This window comes from Myotis lucifugus, unplaced genomic scaffold, assembly GCF_000147115.1.
Source record: "Myotis lucifugus unplaced genomic scaffold, Myoluc2.0 scaffold_109, whole genome shotgun sequence".
Lineage (NCBI taxonomy): Eukaryota > Metazoa > Chordata > Mammalia > Chiroptera > Vespertilionidae > Myotis > Myotis lucifugus.
Window position 1 is genome coordinate 1,059,268 of NW_005871157.1, and position 22,701 is coordinate 1,081,968.

At 38.4% G+C, this 22,701-nt stretch overlaps 1 protein-coding gene across 7 annotated transcripts in view; it reads right to left on the reverse strand.

Moving 5' to 3' along the window:
- The window catches only part of INO80 (INO80 complex subunit), a 146,958-nt gene that overhangs the window by 88,233 nt on the left and 36,024 nt on the right, over window positions 1-22,701 (reverse strand). For 5 of the 7 annotated variants that reach the window (XR_002830330.1, XM_023757480.1, XM_023757478.1 and 2 more), the window contains 9 exons: window positions 21,956-22,076; window positions 20,661-20,875; window positions 15,546-15,599; window positions 14,292-14,495; window positions 10,730-10,925; window positions 9,509-9,576; window positions 8,177-8,386; window positions 7,633-7,713; window positions 6,722-6,817 (listed from right to left, as the gene is read on the reverse strand). Coding sequence is in view for 6 of the 7 variants with exons in the window: in XM_023757480.1 (XP_023613248.1) it covers window positions 6,722-6,817; window positions 7,633-7,713; window positions 8,177-8,386; window positions 9,509-9,576; window positions 10,730-10,925; window positions 14,292-14,495; window positions 15,546-15,599; window positions 20,661-20,875; window positions 21,956-22,076 (1,245 nt within the window). In the remaining variant the exon portion in view is untranslated. The remainder of the gene's footprint in view (window positions 1-6,721; window positions 6,818-7,632; window positions 7,714-8,176; window positions 8,387-9,508; window positions 9,577-10,729; window positions 10,926-14,291; window positions 14,496-15,545; window positions 15,600-20,660; window positions 20,876-21,955; window positions 22,077-22,701) is intronic. The other 2 variants (XM_023757479.1, XM_023757481.1) reach the window with 1 other exon arrangement.

The following is a 22,701-nucleotide window of genomic DNA, read 5'->3' on the forward strand; positions in this document are numbered from 1 at the left end:
ACTGAGCCTACAGGGGAGGGTAGTTAGGGGCGACCAAGCCGGCAGGGGAGGGCAGTTGGGGGCGACCAGGCCTGCAGGGGAGGGCAATTGGGGGTGACCAGGCCAGCAGGGGAGGGCAGTTGGAGGGAGACCAGGCCAGCAGGGGAGGGCAGCTGGGGGCAACCGGGCTGGCAGGGGAGGGCAGTTGGGGGCGACTGAGCCAGCAGGGGAGGGCAGTTGGAGGGAGACCAGGTCAGCAGAGAGGGCAGTTGGGGGCGACCAGGTCAGCAGGGGAAAGCAGCTGGGGGCAACCAGGCTGGCAGGGGAGGGCAGTTGGGGGCAACTGAGCCAGCAGGGGAGGGCAGTTGGGGGTGATCAGGCTGGCAGGGGAGCAGTTAGGCATCGATCAGTCAGGCAGGGGAGTGGTTAGGGGTGATTAGGCTGGCAGGCAGAAGCAGTTAGGAGCAATCAGGCAGGTATGCAGGCGAGCGGTTGGGAGCCAGCAGTCCTGGATTGTGAGAGGGATGTCCGACTGCTGGTTTCGGCCTGATCCCTGTGGGGTCCCAGATTGAAGAAGGTGCAGGCTGGGCTGAGGGATAACCCCCTCTCCAGTACACGAATTTCATGCACCAGGCCTCTAGTATAATATAAATGTCAAGTAAATCATTGTTATACTGTATTGTTTAGGGAATAATGACAAGAAAAAAGTCTGTACATGTTCAGACTTGTACATTGTAGGCCTAATAATACAGTACACATCAGCAACAATGTAACTTTCCCACCAAATATTGTTTCAATACACAGTTGGTTGAATCCCTCAGATATGGAGGACCCACAATACTGAATTTCAGCTTCAAATCATCTCAATTCCTGACTAGATTAAGGGGATTTGGATTATTAGTGTCCCAGAAAAAAAATTTACTAGTGACAAGAAACCAAAACAAAACCAAAAACACAGAAATCCTCTCTACAGAAGAAAAAAAAAAGTTTCTAAAACCCACAAATATCTCTAGAATTTTCCCCATACACTGTCTGGCATACAAGTAAAACAAAAATAAAAACCAGACATATGGAAAGACCAGACCATTTGATTGAAAAGAGAAAAAAGAAAGCCACAAGAGATCAAGATAATGAAAACATCAGAAAAAGACTTAGAAAGAATTCAATGACATGTCAGATGCAGCTGAAGAGAAAGTTAGTGAACTAGAAGAAAATATCCAGACTAAATCATGGAGAAACGGAAGAATGCAAAGTTCAGCAGTTTTTTTGTGATGCCTCTAGAGCTCTCTTTCTTTTTATCCAGATGGGGGTCAAAGTATTTCTTGAATTTATAGCTTGATGTATTTTGTAGTTTTCAAAAATCTCAGCCAGATGGAAGCACAAATATGCAGAAAGGAATGAAGATCAATTAAAACAATGAACATGTATTATGAATAAATCTAAATTTAAAATGTATAAATAATAGAATGTCTTATGTGGTTTAAAATATAAAATATGCTACTTTTTAAAAAGTGATACATGTATTCTCCTAGGTATCTACTGAAGAATAAAATGAATATATAATTAGCAAGGTAAGAGGAGAAGAAAAAAAAAGTAATAAAATCTAATCAATCCAAAGGTACCCAAGAAAGGAGAGAAAAAGGAAAGTTGAACATATGAAAGAACTAGAAAGCAAACAGCAAGGCAGATTTAAACTACATATACCAATAATTACATTAAAAGTAAGCATAAATATCTATAACAATAAAAGCATAATATGCTAATTAGACAGGACAGCCGACAACCTTCCAGACGAAGCCGGGGCTGCAAGGGCCAAGGCAAGCTGCTGCGGCTGCGAGGGCCGAGACCCTTGCATGAATTTCATGCATCGGACCTCTAATTCAAAAATAAAATGCAAGAAATGTGCCTTTAAGTGTAGATAGAGAATGGTTAAAAATAAAAGGAACAAAAAGATACCATGTAAAAATTAACCAAAGAAGTTAATTTATTTAATATCAGAGAAAATAGGTTTTAAGGTAAAATCTTAAAGAGGAGAATCTATAATAATAAAAACATAATATGCTAATTAGACCAAACATCCTTCCTGACAAAGCTGGGGCTGCGAGGGAAGCCTGGGTCCTGGGTGCCTGAGGGAAGCCGGTGCTAGCAGCTGGGGGAAGGAAGGCCTACTCTTGCCTTCCTCAGGCCTCTAGTTTCATAATATTAAAAGGTCCAATTCACCAAGATTATCAAATAATTATAAATTTGTATATATATCCCAAAGAGCCTCAAAATATATAAAGCAAAAATGGATAAATCCATAATTGTGGAAAATTTTAACACCTCTTTCAGTCAGTAATAGGACAGGCAGACAAAAAAAAATCAATAAAGATACAGAAGAGCTGAACAAGTTAACAAACCTGACCTACTCAACATATATATATAACACTACACTCAACAACTGTAGAATAGACACTATTTTCAGACATTTATAAAAACTGACCATATGCTGGGCCATAAAAGAAAAGTTCAACAAATTTCAAAAGATTAACATAATAAAAAGCATTTTTTCTTATCACAGTGGGTTTAAGCTATAAATTAATAACAAAAAAGTACCTAGAAAACCATCCTTTGTTGGAAATTAAGAACCATACTTTTATTTTATTTTTATATATTTTTGTGGATTTCAGAGAAGAAGGGAGAGGGAGAGAAAGAGAGAGAAACATCCATGATGAAAGAGAATCATAGATCAACTGCCTCCTGCACACCCCCTACTGGGGATCAAGCCCACAACCTGGACATGTGCCTGGACAGGAAATGAATCATGACCTCCTGGTTCATAGGTGGACACTCAACCACTGAGCCACACCAGCCAGACAGAAACCAGATTTTTAAATAACCCATGCGTCTACAAGAACTTGCAGTAAAAGCTAGAAATTATTTTGAATTGAAAGATAATAAAAAATGTGACCCAACAAATGTTTGGATGACTATACTCATGCTTAGAAAGCAATTAATACCCTTAAATACACATATTAGAAAAAAACAAAAATCAACCATCTAAGTTCCATCTTGAAACGTTAGAAAAATTTTAAAGTTTACCAAAAAATTAGACAAGAATAATAAAAGAGAATAAATAAATGAAATAGAAAACATACAGAACAGCCTACATCAGGGATGAAAAGTGGTACATTAACTATAAAAACATAAATCATATTTCATGGGAAAAATGACACCAGAGGCACTGATCACACTAGAACCATAAAACAAGTGTTACTTGCCAAATAAAATGAACTTTCAGATATTATCATCACAGATCGAAGTATCTTTTGAATGTAAACTAACCATAAACCTGAACAGAGTCTACACACCTATGTTCTTTAGGGAGGTGAACACATTTCTGACAATCTAAAGGAGTAACAGCAATAAAAACAATGAATCAAGAGAGCAGAGGTCATCAAACCTTTCCTGTAAATGGCCATATAATAAATATTTCTGCTTTGCGGGCCATACAGTCTCTGTCACAACTACTGAATTCAGCCATAAATAATACATAAACAAAAGAGCATGACTGTGTTCCAATATATACGATTTAAATTTCATACATGATTTGTTATGAAATATTTTTAATCAACAATTTAAAAATGTAAAAACTATTCTTAGCATGCAAGCTGTACAAAAAACTAGGTGGCAGATTCCTCAATAAGTTAAATATAGAATGATTTAGCAATTCTTCTCCTAAATACATACCCAAAAGAACTGAAAAACAAGACAGGTGTTCAAACAAAAACCTGTACATAAATGTTGACAGCAATGCTATTAACAATAGCCAAAAGATAGAAACAACCCTAATATCCATCAATAGATGAATGGATAAACAAAATACAGTATGCTTTATAATAAAAGCCTAATATGCTAAGTGTCCAGTTGTCCAGTTGACCATTCAACCAATCAAAGCATTATATGCTAATAATATGCTAAGGACGCTCATGCTAAGGATGCTATGACGTGCACTGACCACCAGGGGACAGTCGACTGGTCGACCAGTCGCTATGACGTGTACTGACCACCAGGGGGTAGACGCACCGACCAGGTTAGCTTGCTGCTGGGGTCCGGCCAATCGGGACTGAGTGAGACAGGCTGGACATGCCCTGGAGCCCTCCTATGGTCCCTCCCCGACTGGCCAACCTCCCGTGTTCCTCCCCAGCCCCAATTGTGCACCAGTAGGGTCCCTCAACCTGGCCTGTGCCCTCTCGCCATCCAGGACCCCTTGGGCATGTCAGAGAGCTGGTTTCGGCCCGATCCTGCAGGCCAGGCCAAGGGACCCCACTGGTGCACAAATTCCTGCACCAGGCCTCTAGTATCCAGATAATAAAATATTATTCAGTCAAAGGAATGAAGTACTGATATATCCTATAACACAGATGAACCTTGAAAACATTATGCTAAGTGAAAAGAAGCCAGACATAGAAGCCCTTACATTGCATGATTCCAGTTATATGAAACTAGAGGCCCAGTGCACAAAAATCGTGCAAGAATAGGCCTTCCTTCCCCCGGCTGCCAGCACCGGCTTCCCTCTGGCACCCGGGACCCAGGCTTCCCTCGCAGTCCCAGTTTCATCCGGAAGGTTGTCCAGAAGGACGTCTGGTCTAATTAGCATATTACACTTTTATTATTATAGATATCTAGTAAAATAAGCAAATCCATGGACACAGAAAGATCTGTGGTAACCAGGGTCTAGAGCAGTGGTTCTCAAACTTGGCTGCACATTAGCATCACCTGGGAATCTTTTTTTAAAATCCTGATTTCTGGGCCTCATCCTCCGGAAATTCTGTTTCTTTGTTACTAATGTTGTGGCCCCACCGCATAACAGAGAAACAGAATTTCCGGAGAATGAGGCCCAGAAATCAGGATTTTAAAAAGATTCCCAGGTGATTCTAATGTGCAGCCAAGGTTGAGAACCACTGGTCTAGAGGGAAAGGGGAATGAAAGGGAATTAAGGAGTCACTACTTGACTGGGAAGCGGTTTCTGTTTGGCACCATGAAGGAGATTCTGCAACCTGATATCAACCTGACCACTGCACCTTATTGTATATGTACTTAATGCTACTTCACTGTACACTTTAAATTGGTACATATTATGTTATGCGTACTTTATCACAATTTTTAAAAACTGGGAGAGCCCTGGCTGCTATGCACAGTGGTTAGAGCATTGGCTGTGCACCACAGGGTTTTGGTTCGATTCTACCCATCCTTCCTTGGGGCGTTTGTGGGAGGCACCAATTGATGTATGTGTCTCTGTTACACTGATGTTTCCTTCTCTTTCTCTTTCTTTTTCTCTTTCTCTTTTTCTTCCTCTTCCTTTTTCTCTTTCTCTCTTCCCACCCTCCTCCACTCCCAGCCTTCTACTCTCTCTAAAAATCAATGGGTAGCCGAAACCGGTTTGGCTCAGTGGATAGAGCGTCGGCCTTCGGACTGAAGGGTCCCAGGTTCGATTCCGGTCAAGGGCATGTACCTGGGTTGCGGGCACATCCCCAGTAGAAGATGTGCAGGAGGCAGCTGATCGATGTTTCTCTCTCATCGATGTTTCTAACTCTCTATCTCTCTCCCTTCCTCTCTGTAAAAAATCAATAAAATATATTTTAAAAAAATAAATAAATAAAAATAAAAATAAAAATCAATGGGTAAAAATATCCTTGAATGAGGATTAACAACAACAAAAAACAAAAATAAAAAATTGGGACAAACAAATGGAAACTGGGATTGGCCCAAAGGCCATATTTTACTGACCTGTAAATTATAGCATCAAAAGAAAGTTCAACATGCAAATGAAAGTTCAGTTCACGTATAGGTATAAAATCAAAGGAGAGGTAACAAAGACATAAATAGAACTTCATTGCCATCTATTGGTCAATGAAGGAAATACTGAAAACTTAATTTGATGGAAAATTTTAAGATTTAATTTCTAACTTCCTGATTGTTCATCTTGTACTGAGCAACACCACCACCAACAACAAAGGCGGAAAAAAAGATGGGCCCTGGTCGGGTGGCCTGGATGGTTGGAGTGTCAACCCGTGCACCAAAACATTGTGGTCAGGGCATATACCTGGGTTGCAGGTTTGAACCCCAGTCAGGGTGCATGAGAGAGGCAAGTGATCAATGTTTCTCTCTCACATTGATGTTTCTCTCTCACTATGTTTCTCTCTCTCAAATCAATAAACATATCCTTGAGTGAGACTTTTCTAAAAAGCAACACAAAAAAAGATGGGGAGCTCCATATCCCACATGACAAATAACTCTACAGAAAATATTCGTGCAAGGGGCTTGGCCTCCACCGCCATGGCGGCTTTGTCTGGAAGGATGTCCGGCCTAATTAGCATATTACACTTTTATTATTACAGATAGGGGAGGAATGATGACCATGCCATATATTACAGGATATGTGCCCTGATGATGATAAGCCAAAAATCTACATTAAACCAGCAAGGTAGATATTTTCTATTATGGTAGTTTGACCAAGAGCATTGATTATTGTGACCAATGTAGCAAATCACTCAAACTGGACTTTGGCTTTCTCACTTATGATGCACAAAGATTTATTGCTCCCATTGTAACATTTATATGAAATGTATGCAAGTTATTTTTGGGGACAAAAATGTAAGAAATTAAAAACTATTATGAGCACTTTAATAAGCGAGGCAGCAAGAGAGTCAGAAATTTTATTTTTAAAGAGCAATATAATTTTTTGTTGAATGATTTTTACCTTGAATTTAGGAACAAATCTAGTAAACTCCTGATGCCAATTATTAAGCGTAGAAGCAGGTGAAATTATTAAGAAAGGTCCCCAAATGTTCTCTCTCTGAAACAGAAAAACTGGGTTAGCAAACTGCAGGAAAACTGAAAATATTTAATTCAAAATTATAATTAACTACAAGAGCAGTTTAAGAATAGAAAGTACATTGTAACAAGAGAAATGGTGTTTATTCCAACATATTGGCACACTCAATAATATTCTATATTAATAATAACCCAGGAAGGAAGTTGCTCATACACATCTTGAGGAAAAAATAGCAAGCAATTACTGCCCTCTCCATCCAGCTCTTATCGGTCCTAAGTTATATCATTCACAAAGCACTTAGAACACACTGACTTTATGTGTTGCCTTCCCCTGTACTAGATGATTATATAATTTTACTATTATCTAAAGGTTTTTCTTTTTTCAAAAAGCTTTTACACATATTTTCTCATTTAATTTTTAAGAAGAAGTTTGCAGAAGTGGAAACAACCTTAAAGAGTTAAAGTGAAGTCAGGTCAAAGAGGTTGCATGAATTGTCTAAGTTTATACTGCCAGTAAGTGAACAGTTGAGATATGAACTCAGGTCCTCTGATCTAACCATACATTGTCTTTGCCACCACACTGGTGGTTCTCAACTGAGGGTGGAGGTGGTGGGAGAGGTTGCCAAACCATACATGCTCAAAAACTGTCCTAGTCTTCTTGGAAATCAAATGTTTCACTACATTACGTTACGCTGTAAAGGCTTTGAAGGCAAGGAGCAAATGCTACTGTCTTGGTATGCTACAAAGCCTAACATAGAGCTTGATAATGGCTGATTCTCAATAGAAAATGACCCTAGGATCTAGAGAGAGAAAAACAGAAAGATAGCATCTACCCACCTCAGCCAGATGGGCAAGGAGGGCAATGCTCTGTACTGTTTTACCAAGGCCCATTTCATCTGCAAGAATGCCATTAATACCCTGGAAAAAAACACACACATGGTTAACACCTCTCACATTCCATCATACAGGGTTCAAAAAGAACTAACCAAAATGTTAAACTTGTTCAAACAAATGTGACTAGAGATTCCAAGCTTCAGCACTTTATCCACTGCTGTAATGATTCATTTGCCAACTCCACAGCTACAACTGTGAATCATGAAGCCAGTTTTTTACCTAATCTAACCCAGGCACAGAAGCAAGCAACCACTTACCAAGACCACCTAAGACAAACTACACATATAATACAAATATTCTCCAATAAAATCTCCAGGTTAAAAATATAGAGACATCGTTTTTACTCTTGCCAAAGGATAAAGCTTTTTAAAAGGAATGAAATCTAAAACATTATCTTGTGCTTATTTCACAATATATTGAACCAATGACTTTAGAAAAACAGGTAACAAGTGAAAGATAATGGGTATAGCATAATTCTAAAATTTACCTGTTCATAGAGATTTGCTAACCAATTCATGCCTTTCAGTTGATAACCTTTTAATTTGCCATTAAAAATTGTGGGCTGTGGAATATCCTCACCAGCCCGGATAGATGGATTTGCCAGGCTGTAACTCTCCCCAAACCCACTGCCAGACTTGTTTGCTGCCCGTAGGGCAGCTGCTCGACTTTCTTTTGCATCTTCATCAAAAGACCTTGTCTGGAAAATAAAAATTTATTAGAAGAAAAATGTAACATCTCTTTTGGGCTAATTGGAACAAAACAATTTAACAATTATATTAAAAATATGCTCTTAATGGACAGACACTAAGCCTTATATATGATGACTTGCTTCATCAAGAAATTTATTGAAGTTTTTATATATATATATTTTTTAATTATACTTATTGATTTTAGAGAGAGAGGAAGGGCGAGAGAGAAAAAAAACGTTCATCTGTTGTTCCACGTATTTATACATTCTTTGGTTGCTTCTCTGTATGTGCCCTGGCCAGAGATTGAACACCCAAACGTGGCATAAGAGAACTACACTTCAACCAACTGAGTTACCTGACCAGGGTCTAGAAATTTATTAAAGTTTTTTTAAAATATATTTTTATTGATTTTAGAGAGGAAGGGAGATATAGAAACATCAATGATGAGAATCATTCATCGGCTGCCTCCTGTACGCCCCTTACTGGGGATCAAGCCATGTGCCCTGGCTGGGAATTGAACCGTGACCTCCTGGTTCATAGGTAGGCACTCAACCACCGAACCACACCAGATGGTCTTATTAAAGTTTTGATATAAAATTTGGTTGGTTGGGATTGATGGAAAGAAGGTCGAGTTTGTGTCTGTCCTTGACTTGTACCCACCCTACTGAAGTTATATATAGGTTCCTAGGCAGTCTATTAAACTGTTTTCTTTACTTAATTCAATCTAACTGGAGTTTCTTCCTTACTTCATTAAAAAGCACTTTATCATGAATAAGCAAATTATTACTGAAGTGAATGAAGGTACTAACTTATCAGTTTTCTTAAGGCATAATATAGCTCGCTTAACAAGCAAAAAATGTGGTCTTTTCTAATGCATTTCCTACTGTGTTTCCCATGATTTCTTGAGAGAACAAAAAATAGGCAAACTTCCTAACTTCAATCAACACACTCCTGAAGCTTAAACATATGAAGGTTCATTTTCCACCTTTCCTCAATCACCTACAGATACTCACATTTGCTAATGTTTTTCATAGAAAATATGATTAAGATAAAAGAAGAACACCCAAGTAGAAGGTTGTAGGTTATTTCCAGGGCCCATTATAGTTTATCTTTTCATTTTTAAGACTCACCCGAGCTTGATGAATATGGTAAGCATTTTCAGCATTCTTCAGGGCCTGGGCTTTGAAATGGTTACTATCTGAAAAGGAAAACTTATAGATTATCTACCTCATTAATTGATCTCAATCAAAGATGCAATGTACATCAACATGTTTGGATCTGTGACTCCCCTGTTCTACTTATCCCTAGGTTCATAGAGGATGAGGGAGCATAAAGGCTCAAATTAAGTATTTGACAGAGGTAAGGAAGTTACAATGGAGGCAGAGGGCTGATATGGTGTCCCATAACCAAAGCCAGCACAAAAAAATCACCAGGAGCCCTGGCTGGGTGACTCATTTAGTTGGAGTGTTGTCCTGTACACAAAAAGGTTGTAGGTTCAATTCCCAGTCAGGGTACATACCTAGGTTGTGGGTTTGATCTCCAGTTGGGGTGTGTGCTGAAGACAACCGATTGATGATTTTTCTCTCTCACATCGATGTTTCTCTCTTTTTCTCTCTCTCTCTCCCCCCCTCTTTCTCTCTAAAATCAGTAAATGTATATCCTCAGGTGAGGATTTTTTTTTTAATTGCCAGGAGATTGAGCTCATCTGCTAATTCTGGGTTTCTTGCATGAAGCAATGTCAAAGCCAGTAAAATAAGACAACAAGGATTCAAAATTGTGATATATTTATGCCAGGTGAAATTATTCCAAAAGAAGAAATACAGACATGTGTAATCCCCAAGATACTCTGAAGCATCCCCATTTCTCTTTCACTCTTAGCTCAACATGATTTTGATCACTATTCTCTGTAAAATTCCTCTCAAACTCCATCACTATGCCTCCCTACCTGTGTTCACAAAAATACTAAAACTGAACAGTCTCTTTCTCATGCCTGACTTGCATCACTAACAACCTTGTTATGTGAGACATGATGTTCTCTTCTGAGACATGTTCACTGAATTCTTCCAATTTAATATCTTCTATTTCTACTAATGTATAAGAACATATAAAATATTCCCAAACTTATAAGATCATATAACCTGACCCTTTCCTTTTCAAATTCTTAAATAAAATTTTTATATTTTTATTTTATATAAACACTCACATTTTCCTACGCTGGTATAATAAATTCCCCTTTATTGATCAATATTACGTATCAGTTAAGACAAAACTTACAATTAATCATGTGTATAACCTTACATATGAAAAAATGGAGGGTATCGGCTTCCTATAACTTCTGATTTGGGACTCACCATAATCCTCCTGTGTGATGTTAACTACCACCCCTCCACCAATGTCAATTTGTCTCTGGGTAGAACTGTCTTCCAGTTTCCTTAGGATTTCCTCCTGGATCCCATCATGACCCATGTCTCGTTTGCGACTCATAAAATGGGCATACAACTCTGTCTGGGTGATTAGGAAGTTCAGTTTTCGCTGTTGCCTCTTGGCCTAAACAGGAAAAACATTGAAGTGAAAAGAGTCACACCATTAATCATAAACCAAGAGGTAGTCAACAAAATTCACCAAACCTATATATAGTTTGCAATGTAATTCCTTTATAAATTCTTTATCATTAGAAAGGTGAAAACTGCTAATGAACAATTTTATAATAATCAAGTCCTGGTACTAAACACAAATAATAACCTTCATTTATAGTCTAATAGTAATCTATATTTTGCTCTCCTTTATAATATGAAATCTTTCTCCATTTGGCTTCTGTCTAAAATGTTTATTTCTGCCCTAGCCAGTTTGGCTCAGTGGACAGAGTGCCTGCCTGTGGATTGAAGGGTCCCGGGTTCGATCCCAGTCAAGGGCACATGCCTGGTTGCAGTCTCGATCCCCAGTAGGAGGCATGCAGGAGGCAGCCAATCAATGATTCTCTCTCATCATTGATGTTTCTCTCTCTCCCTCTCCCTTCCTATCTGAAATCAATAAAAATATATTTAAAAATAAATAAACAAATAAATAAAATGCTTATTTCTGCCCAGCCAGTGTGGCTCAGTTGGTTGAGCATCGGCCCACGAACCAGGAGGTCACATGCCCAGGTTGTGGGCTCAATCCCCCGTGGGAGGCATGCAGAAGGCAGCCACTCGGTGTTTCTATCTCTCTCTCCCTCTCTCTTCCTCTCTTTGAAATCAATAAAAACATATTTAAAAATAAATACATACATAAAACGCTTATTTCTTTACTATATTACTTTTTTTTAAAAATATATTTTATTGACTTTTTACAGAGAGGAAGGGAGAGAGAGAGAGAGTCAGGAACATCGATGAGAGAGAAACATCAGTCAGCTGCTTCCTGCACACCTCCCACTGGGGATGTGCCCGCAACCCAGGTACATGCCCTTGACCGGAATCGAACCTGGGACCTTTCAGTCAGCAGGCCGACGCTCTATCCACTGAGCCAAACCGGTTTCAGCTACTATATTACTTTTTTATAGTGGCACTGAGACAGCAACTAAATTCAAGCTACATATTTTATTTCATAACCTGGGTGGTAAAGACATTTGTATAGCTTCATTATATTAAAAAATGTAAACGTGTCAGAAACTCTTCTTTATCTATTACCAAAAGGCAAAGTGCTAGGACAGCCGTGGGCAAACTACGGCCCGTTTGAAATGAATAAAACTAAAAAAAAAAAAAAGACCGTACCCTTTTATGTAATGATGTTTACTTTGAATTTATATTAGTTCACACAAACACTCCATCCATGCTTTTGTTCCGGCCCTCCGGTCCAGTTTAAGAACCCATTGTGGCCCTCGAGTCAAAAAGTTTGCCCACCCCTGTGCTAGGAGCTATAAATTATTCTTGAAGTCAATGCAGAAAGTATCTGAGAAAAATAAGCCAATCAAAGGAAGAAAATGCTCCCCAAACAACATATAGTTTACGTGTGATGATAGTTACAAAATATGGTTATAAACCAAAATATGGTTATAAACCAAATACATGCTCACAAACACATACTTTTTTTAAAATGTAAAATGCTAATTCAAAGTGCCTCTGAAATAACCTGGTAAGGAAAATAATCATTGTGTCAATAAATAAAGTCATTCATCAAAATAAACAGTAAAATGAGCAAACAAATACCATAATGATCGAATAATATGAAATATAGCACATACAATAAATACAAAATTAAAGTCATTTTTCATTAACTATTTTATAATAAAATTCCTACGAATTGTATGTGACTTATCCTTAGATCTACTTTCCCCAAAGAAAAACAGCAATAATATAAGGAATAAGGCCAAGAAAGACCCAAGTCCCAAAGTAAGCCACATAAAACTATTCTTTTTTTAAGGGTTTTATAGCATTTGAGCCAGATTCAAATTAGAAGAAAATCTGAGAGTTTGAGAAAACACTGAGCTTATTTTTCATAACAGATACAAATGCTCATGATCCAAAGCTAAAGTATAGTCAAGAAAACCTTTCTAAAACTAAAACAAAAAAGAGTAATGTCCAGGCCCTAACTGGTTTTGCTCAGTGGACAGAGCGTCAGCCTGTGAACTGAAGGATCCCAGGTTTGATTCTGGTCAAGGGCACATGCCAGGGTTGGAGGCTCGATCCCCAATGTGGGGTGTGCAGGAGGCAGCCGATCAATAATTCTCTCTCATCATTGATGTTTCTATCTCTTCTCCCTTCCTCTCTCTGAAATCAATAAAAAATATTTTCTAAAGAAAGAGTAATGTCACCTTAAAGAAGGCAACTACTGTTTAAATAAACAATGTAAATAAAAGGAACAATAAATATCCATAAAAAATAGTTTTATTTCAAAAGTTAAAAAAAAAGACATACAAGTCAACATAACTGTAAATGAAACTGTCATCAGTTAGCTATCAACATAATTATAATTGGGACAATGCCTCACAAACCTAGATCATAATAAGCCAAGTCGCTTATAAACTTTAAGATCTGTGACTAACTTTTAAATGCCTCTAAACTCAGTAAGTATTCACAATAGCATCAAATGTTTACTAATTCAATAATACTGTATGTTCATCTTGCAAGCAAAGATAAAAGTTACCCAGGGGACTTAAATGAACTGGGCAAAATCCATATTCGTTCTCAAAGGCATGATAAAGGAGGGAAGATCAAAAGTTTAGGACAGGATCCACAGCTCTGCTTGGCAAGAATACTACCTATACTGAAAGAAAACATCCAAACCTTTGAATCCCTTCTTTTTCAGACCTCAACTTTCCTTCCATTCATCCCAAATGGTTTCCCAAAGGGAACACAGTAACTTTGTCCTCTTATTCTCCCCTCTTGCTTCCCTAAACAATATACTCAACCTATATCAGACTTAGCAGGAGTACTAGCTGCAGTTTAAAACAGCAAAGTAGGTTAGGGGGTGGGTCTCAGAAAACTGGGCTAGTTGTCCATTCTCCCTATCTGGCCCTAAATTTGGCAAACAGCCCTGATCTTCTAACAAATCAAAACTGCAGCCAGCACCTGGAACCAAGCCAAGATAAGCTGTAAGCTAATTCCTTTTACTTTCGTTCATTTTTCTCCTCTCCCCTCTCTCTCTCTCTCTCTCTCTCTCTCTCTCTCTCTCTCTGGTCCTCGAGAAATATACAAAGAAATAGGCTGCAAAGAATAGAAGAAATTGGCATAAAAGAGAGGTGAAGGCCAGGGAGAGGGCCTTATTGAAAGAATAAGAATATAGTTAGTTTTCTGGACTAAAATCACCATCCTCAAAACATCCTTAAAACATTTTTACACAACTTCATTGATTAGATTTATAAATTCTGAAGTGCAAACAATCTCTTAATATGGCTGCAGCAATTAGGATTTTCAAAATATTATGCTACTGTCCTACCTCCCGCATTTCCTCATCCAACTTCCGTTGCTCCAAGGCTTCCTTTTCAGCCCGCTTGCGGTGTTCCTTCTCCACCTTCTCGTACTTCTTCCAGTACAGAAGCATCTCCTTGGTAAGGCGGCGGGCACGAGGCAAGGTCTCCTTACAGTTCTTCTGGGCCTGCAAGGCAGCTCGACGTACCTCCTTCATGCACTGGTGGGCAAGCTGCAAATAACAGCATTATCACAATGGCGGACCCAACACCAACGCCAGTGCTCCCTGGGCTCCAAACCACAGCATTCCTCATTCCATTCAGTGCACAGTCCTCCTACGGCAGCGGTTCTCAACCTGTGGGTCGCGGCCCCTTTGGGGGTTGAACGACCTTTTCACAGGGCTCGCCTAAATACATCCTGGCATATCAGATATTTACATTACGATTCATAACAGTGGCAAAATTACAGTTATGAAGTAGCAACAAAAATAATTTTATGGTTGGGGGTCACCACAACATGAGGAACTGTATTAAAGGGTCGTGGCATTAGGAAGGTTGAGAACCACTGTCCTACGGCCACATTTCTTTCTCCCCCAAACTGATTAACATCCCTGTATTGTACTATGATCCAGTTTTAGACCCTGAGGTAGTATCAGGGATGAGAAATCTGTAGATAAAATGCCTGAGAAAATTAAAAAGAAAAAGTATAATGATCTGAGATGTGCTAGGAAGTTACAAAGTGTTATCACACATAATAATAAAACCTATCAATGCTTATTAAATGCTAAGCACCAATCTAAGTTTAATATACATTAAGCTAACTTATTCTTCACAAAACCCCTATGAAGTTGGTATTATCATCATCCTCATTTCATAGATGAAGAAACTGAGGATGAGTGATTAACTAGCTCAGGGAAATACAACGAGGAACATTACCTCACCTAATCCTCACAACTCTCAAAGGAAGCTGGGTTACTCCCCTCGAAGGGAAGGTATTAATATAATCATTTATTAGATGAAGAGACAGAATGCAAGAAGATTCTGTGGTCTGCCCAAGGAATTAAGAATAGGCTAAGATCTTACCAAAAAAGGTTCAAATACCAGAAATGTGAGAAAGAACAATGTTATTTATAAAATTGATGAGAACATTTAGAAACTCTCTTAGGTACTATCAGATTCATTATCAATAGGTCACAAGAGACAAGAACAGCAATTATGTATCCAAAGAACAAGAGCACATTCCAGCAAAACATAAAATGGAAAATAGAAAGCTACAATTTTACCTTTCGGCTATTGGTGAGAAACAGGTTACGAGCTGAAGCTTTCTGCTTGTTGGCCTAAAATATTTAAAAAACAATTATTTCATTTAGGATTCCTTTTTGAGAAGATATTATGTACTGACATTGTCTTTTATTCAACTTGAGGATTAAAAATAAAGCATCATCCTGGCCGGTTTGGCTTAGTGGTTGCAGCTGTTCTCAACCTGTGGGTCGAGACCATCGGAAAACACATATAGCATATCAGATATTTACATTACAATTCATAACAGTAGCAAAATTACAGTTATGAAGTAGCAACAAAAATAATTTTATGGTTGGGGGTCACCACAACATGAGGAACTGTATTAAAGGGTCGCGGCATTAGGAAGGTTGAGAACCACTGGGTTAGAGTGTCAGACTGAATGGTCACGGGTTCAATTCTGGTGAAGGGCATGTACCTCAGTTGCAGTTCAATCTGTGGCCCCAGTAGGGGTGCGTGCAGGAGGCAACCAAAAAGAAAAGCATCAAGTGAAGCATATTCAAATACATTACTGACTCAAGAACCACATATAAACCTACTAAATTAGCATTAAAAATAATAAGCTAGTGCTATCACTGCCTTAGAGTCTTCTGTACACTTTTGGAAAGAATTTAAGTTATACTGAAGGCTGGAAGTGGAGTAGGAAAATGTAACACCATATCCTAACTCTAATATCACCCTTATTAAAAAAAAACACTGCGTTCCTAGGCTGATCTGCAAAGAAGCTGAGATACCATGGCACTCAGATACAGAAATTGTTAGAAGAAAGATAAACTAGCCCCCCAGTTTGTGATTCTAGCTCCACCTCCAGACAGGGCAAACCTGCTGCCACTATTACTCAGTTTCTGCCACCACTTAAACATCATTTTCTACAACAAAAAAAATCCTGAGGCAGACCTAACAGATGATGACTCAGCAACCTCGAGCTGCTTATTATGTCTTCCACTTCAGTTTAAAGAAACCGAATTTCCCATGATGGCTCATTTGTCATTGGAGAAGATACAGAAGAGGCAGAGGTGTGTGGTTCTCTGACTATTAAAAAGCTCTCCCTGATTCTGAAGAAACAATGGATTGAAAATTATAGAGGGGCCCTAGCTGGTTTGGCTCAGTGGATAGAGAGTTGGCCTGTGGACAGAAGGGTCCTGGGTTTGATTGCGGGTCAAGGGCATGATTCCGGTCAAGGGCACATACCTCAGTTGCAGGGTCCTCCTGGACCTGAGCCCTGGTCGGGGCACATGCAGGAGACAACCAATCAATGTGTTTCTCTCACATCGATATTTCTGTCTTTCCCTCTCTCTTCCACTCTCTCTAAAAAAATCAATGGAAAAATACCCTCGGGTGAGGATTAGCAACAACAAAAACAAAGTTACAGAGGGCATGAAAGCTGTTTCTATAATATACCCAACTCAGACTGTCTGCTTAAGGAGTTTTTAAGGCATTTTACCAAAATTTCCTTACTGATTCTTCTTTTCTTTTCTTTTCTTTTGTTAATCCTCACCCAAGGATATTTTTCCATTAATTTTTTTAGAGAGAGTGGAAGAGGGGGAGGGGGGGGAGAGAGAGAAACATCAATGTGTCTGAGAGAGACACATTGATCGCATGTGCCCCGACCAGAGCCAGGGATCGAGCTTGCAACTAAGGTACGTGGTCCTTGACTGGAATCGAACCTGGGATCCTTCAGTCTGCAGGTGGATGCTCTATCCACTGACCCAAACCAGCTAGGACTCTCCTACTAATTCTTCAGCAGTTTTTAAAGACAAGAATCTCAAATATTTCCACTGAATTCCTTATCATAGGAAAGACATCACCTGAAGCCTCATCACCAGAACCTAAAGCATGTTTCCTCATAACTTTTCCCATCAAGAATGCTCATACGTAAACTCTCTCTGTGGACATACTTATAAATTTCTAGACAGAAAAACCATACCAAGGGATCAAAGCTAATAACACCAATATTGATTCAGGTGTATCATGTGCCTCCTGATGTGATATACAAAGGACACATCTCTTCCCTAGTAATCCTGCCAAAAATGTAAAACCCAAACCTAATCATGAGGTAACATCATACGAACCCAAATTCAGAAACATTCTACAAAATACCTGGCCTATACTCTTCAGAATAATAATGTCATGAAAGATGAAGGCTGCAAAATTGTTTCAGATTCAAGGACATGAGAGACATGAAAACTAAATGCAACATGTAGTTCTAGATTGGATCCTGGATTGAATCAGTAAAGAAAAAAAAGCATGTAGAGGACATTATTGAGACAACTGATAAAATTTGAATTATGGTCTGTGGATCAGATCATTTTTATAATTGCACTGTGGTTATATATGACAAGATGTCCTTTTTCTAAGGAATTTCACACTGAATTATTAGGAGTAAGTTTAGCACAAAGTCTCAAACCTTTAAAATGGCTAAAAGTATACATTTAGGTAAAAAAGCAAATGAGACAAACAATTGCTAAATATGAGTAAAAGATACTTGGCAGTTTCTTGCATTATTCTTGCCATATATTTTTAAAAACTGTTTTGAACGAATTTTAGACACAGAAAATTTGCAAAAAATAACATAGTTCCCTTACATACCTCCCCCTGCTTTTCCTAATTTTAGCATCTTATATAACCATAGTATAATTAATAAGAAAATAATTTAACACTGGTAAAATATTAACTAAACCATAGGTCTTATTTGAATGTCAACTATTTCCTCACTAATATTCTTTTACTGTTACAGAATCCTAAATAGGATCCTACATTGCTTTTTGTTGCTTTTCCCCTTAGTCTCTTCCTGTATGTAACATTTCTTATATCTATCTTTCTCTTTCATGTCCTTGACACTTCTGAAAAACACCAATCAGTTATTCTTTTAAACATGCCAAAATTTGTGGTTTTCTCATGGTTGAAATGACATGCATTTTGACAGAATTCCATAGAAATGATGTGTTATTCTCAGTGCATCACATCAAGGAGTTCACGATGTCAAAATTTATATTAGTAGTGATGTTTACTTGGATCATTTGGTTAAGTGCATTCTGCTAGTTTTCACCACTATAGTTACTATCTTTCACTTTGTACTAAAATACGTATGCCGAGGCAGGTGCTTTGAATCTATGCAAGTTGTTTCTCCTCTAACTTTTGCCCTCTAAATTTTTTTAAGATATATTTTTATTGATTTCAAAGAAAGAAAGGGAGAGGGAGAGATAGAAACAATAATGATGAAAGAATCATTGATCAGCTGCCTCCTGCATGCCCCCTACTGGGGACCTAGCCTGCAACCTGGGCATGTGCCCTGGCCGGGAATGGAGCTGTGACTTCCTGGTTCATAGATCAACACTCACCACTGAGTGACACTGGCCAGGCTGCCCTCTAATTTTAGCATTCATCAATGGTTCCAATCTGCAACAATTATTACTGTAGTGTTTGTGTAATGGTTCTCTATTTCCTTCCTTCTACACTTATTTGTTGAAATTCTATTGTAAGGAAGAGTTGTTCCTTCTTCCTTACCTTTTTGCTTATTCATTTTTTTACAACAGTATGAATTCATAAATATTTCTTTATTCTAGGAGTTAAAATTCAGAATTATTACTATATATTTTGTTGTTCAAATTACTCTAACAATGGCTACCTCCTTCAGGTTGGTTGCTATGTTCTTCTGACAAGCTCCCCCCCACCCCCGCCCTGCTCCTCCATCTTTTTTCAATTACTTCCCTATTTTCTGATACCAAAAGATGTTTAAGGCTCACCTTTTTAATTTGTATTACTCCAATTATGAGAGACTTATTGAACATTTTTACTATGTTTGAGGGCCATTTTTAAAAAATGTTTTTACTGATTTTCAGAGAGAGGAAAGAAGAGGGAGGGAGGAAGAAAGAGAGAGAGAGAGAGAGAGAGAGAGAGAGAGAGAGAGAGAGAGAGAAACATTAATTAGTTGCTTCCCATATGCACTCCTACTGGGAATTGAGCCTGCAACCTGGGCATGTACCCTGACCAGGAATCAAACCCATGACCTTGTTGTGTAGGACGACACTCAACCAACTAAGCCACAGCAGCCAGGGTGAGGCTATTTCTATATCTTTCTTTGTGAATTGTCTATTCATGTCATTTTCCCATTTGTTTAATCAATTTATGGCATTTTGTCCCTGTGTTGAGACACAGATCTAATTTTATTTTTTTCCAAGTGGCTACCCCATTGTCCCAGCACCACTTATTTTTTTTCCCATTGTCTTTTGTCATGCAAAAACTTATTCTATGTAGTCAAATTTACCAATATTTTCTTTTATTGCTTCTGAATACTGAGTCACAATTAGAAACTCTTTTCCTACACAAAGGTTAAATAGGAATGCAATCATTTTCTTCTAGTATTTGGATGGTTTCATTGTATTACATTGAGATCCCTAATCCATTTGGAGTACATGTGTTGAGACACAGATCTAATTTTATTTTTTTCCAAGTGGCTACCCCATTGTCCCAGCACCACTTATTTTTTTTCGTTTTTATTTAGTCTATTGGGGTGATATTTGTTAGCAAAATTATACAAGTTTCAGGTGCACAATTCTATAATACATCATCTGTACACTATAGTGTGTGTTCTCCACCCCAAGTCAAGTCTCCTTCTATCACCATCTATCCCCCCTATATACTTTCCTCCACTTCCCCCATCCACCTTCTACAGCACCACTTATTAAAAGACTAAAAAGAATGCTTATACATGTTTCTCTTGAATCATTCACATTTTCTTTTAATGCCTGTATTATTCAGTAACAGCCAAATGTTTATAAATTCTCTAACAAACATCTCCACCATTTTAATTTCCTCTATTATCACCTATCTACTTGCTGTCAATCTCTATTGCTATATGTAATAAAACTATGTGTCTTCCTCAAGGCCAAGGAGCATCACACAATTATTTGTCTTGTGAATTCTGATCAAATTCTAGAAAAACAGTTAACTGAAGAGAGTACTACTCAGCATTCTTTCAATTTCAACAAATTAGTTTCCTTTCTGAAGTGTGAAGGTATCTAGCTCTCACAGCTCCTCTTTAAAGAGCAGGCAGAAAAAATATCCTCGCACCGCCTGCACTGGAGGCACTCACTTACCTTTGGTAGTTCCTTTTTCACAATGCTGAGCCATACTTTCCTGCGACGAGCATTAAGCTGTTCAATGGATAAGTGCTTCTTCTTGATGCCAGGAGGAGGTGCATCATGAGAGAACTTGGCAAAGACTTTGGTCTGGTGGTGGTGGCGACGAGGGGATTCTTCAGAGGAAAGTTCTTCATCCCTTCGCCTTTTTTTCTTCACTTTTTTTAACTTGGCTACAAAAGAAACAGTCTTTCAGAGGTTGCATTTCTTCCCTTCCCCAGGAGACAGCAACAAAACAACCTCATCACTTTAAGAAAATTCAAGGTTCTTCCTCATTCTACCGGAAGCTGGCAATGTTTATCTGTATATCTATTCAGGCCATGAATATTCCAAGAGGAAGATCTCACTACCTTGGAAAAGAACACTGGATACTCCCTTTGTTTACATGAAAGAGAAACACAAAATAAAACATAAAAACTGGCTTTCTTTTGAACCCAACAACAGGAAAGAAAGTTTATGAAGTATCATGGGCTCAGGTAATGGTCAAAAGGAAGAAAACATTTCTACTTGGTAGCAATGTAAGGTAGCTAAAGAGAAATAATAGAGAAAGAAAAAATGCATTAACTGATGTGATGCTAAGACTTGTGAAGACAAAATTATACAAGGAACAGAAACCTAATTAGAGGGGGAGGGTGTGAAGAATGAGAAAACAGAGATAAACAAGGAGGATGTGGGAGAAAGAAGGGAAAAGGCTGAAAAGAATCTTTCTGAGTGGAGTTCATACCTTCAAGAGGAATAAAATCTGTCTGTACAGATAATTTAACATCCCCTTCCTATTTCCTTCCTGATTTCCAGCTGCTGAGAGCTCAGTAAGATAGGAAAGGACATTTCCTGACAAACATGCAAAAATACTACATAAGATCATCAGGAGGTAATCTGTTTTAAATAACTACATATAGCAACAATTACAACTTATTCCAAACACTTCAGGTTACTTTTCATATTAACTAACTTTTTCCACTCCCAGAGCATTTTCAACATTTGGAGAATGTATAGAAGAAAAAAGGAATAAACTAATTGGAATAAACTAGGAATCCATAGTTCTTATGTCTTCATTATTCTAGAAAAGATCATAAATCAAATACAAAATAAAGTCAATAGTACTTACAACTAATTAGACAGGGGAAACTAGTGTATTTCAGATAAAGCAAATTTCTACACGGATTATGTTCAAAGTCCAAATGCATCAGGAAGCCATACAAAATCCTGAAACAAAGAATGAGTAAATGGGGAAGGCAGGCCAATATACTCACCTTTAAGTTTCTTTTCCTCCTTAAATTTCTTTTTTTTGGGTCCAAGTAGGTGACGTTGTTGCTCATAGAAAGGGTCATATGTGGAGAGCAGGCCTGCACTGTAGTACTGGTATTGCTGCAACTGAAGCAAAGACAGTGATCCTTAGAAAGGCCTACCTATGTCTTACAGCACAGTCTTCAAATCACCTCTACTATAGAAAGCTGAGCCTGAGAAAACCCTACCTCCTAAATACAGTATTCTTCCCACAAAGAGACCAATAAAGATTTAGTACATCAAAGTGAATTATTTTCTAAACTTCAAATCAAAATAGATTCATTGGCAAGGACAAGCAAGTTGCTGGAAATAACTTCAGAGATGAAACTCTTCATGCTTCTGAGTCTCCACCAGAATATTTACTTAGTTCTGACACATACAAGGTAGATCAAAAGTAGGTTTACATTTGTTCATATGAATAACGCAATTATCTACGCTAATAAAAGAGAAACATGCAAATTGGTATAGCTCCGTTACGCCCACCAGCCAATCAGGATGAGTATAAAAATTAACCCAACAAAGATGGCGGTAAATTTGCATATGCAGGCGTGGGGCGAAGACTGAAGGCTCTGCCCAAACGAAGACTGAAGACGACTAAAGACTGAAGATGACTGAAGACTGAAGAGGCTTGCCTTCTCTGCTGCGGTCGGAGCGGAGAAGCCTCCAGGCTTGGCTTCTCCACTGCACCCGGAGGGAAGGCCTGGGTTCCAGG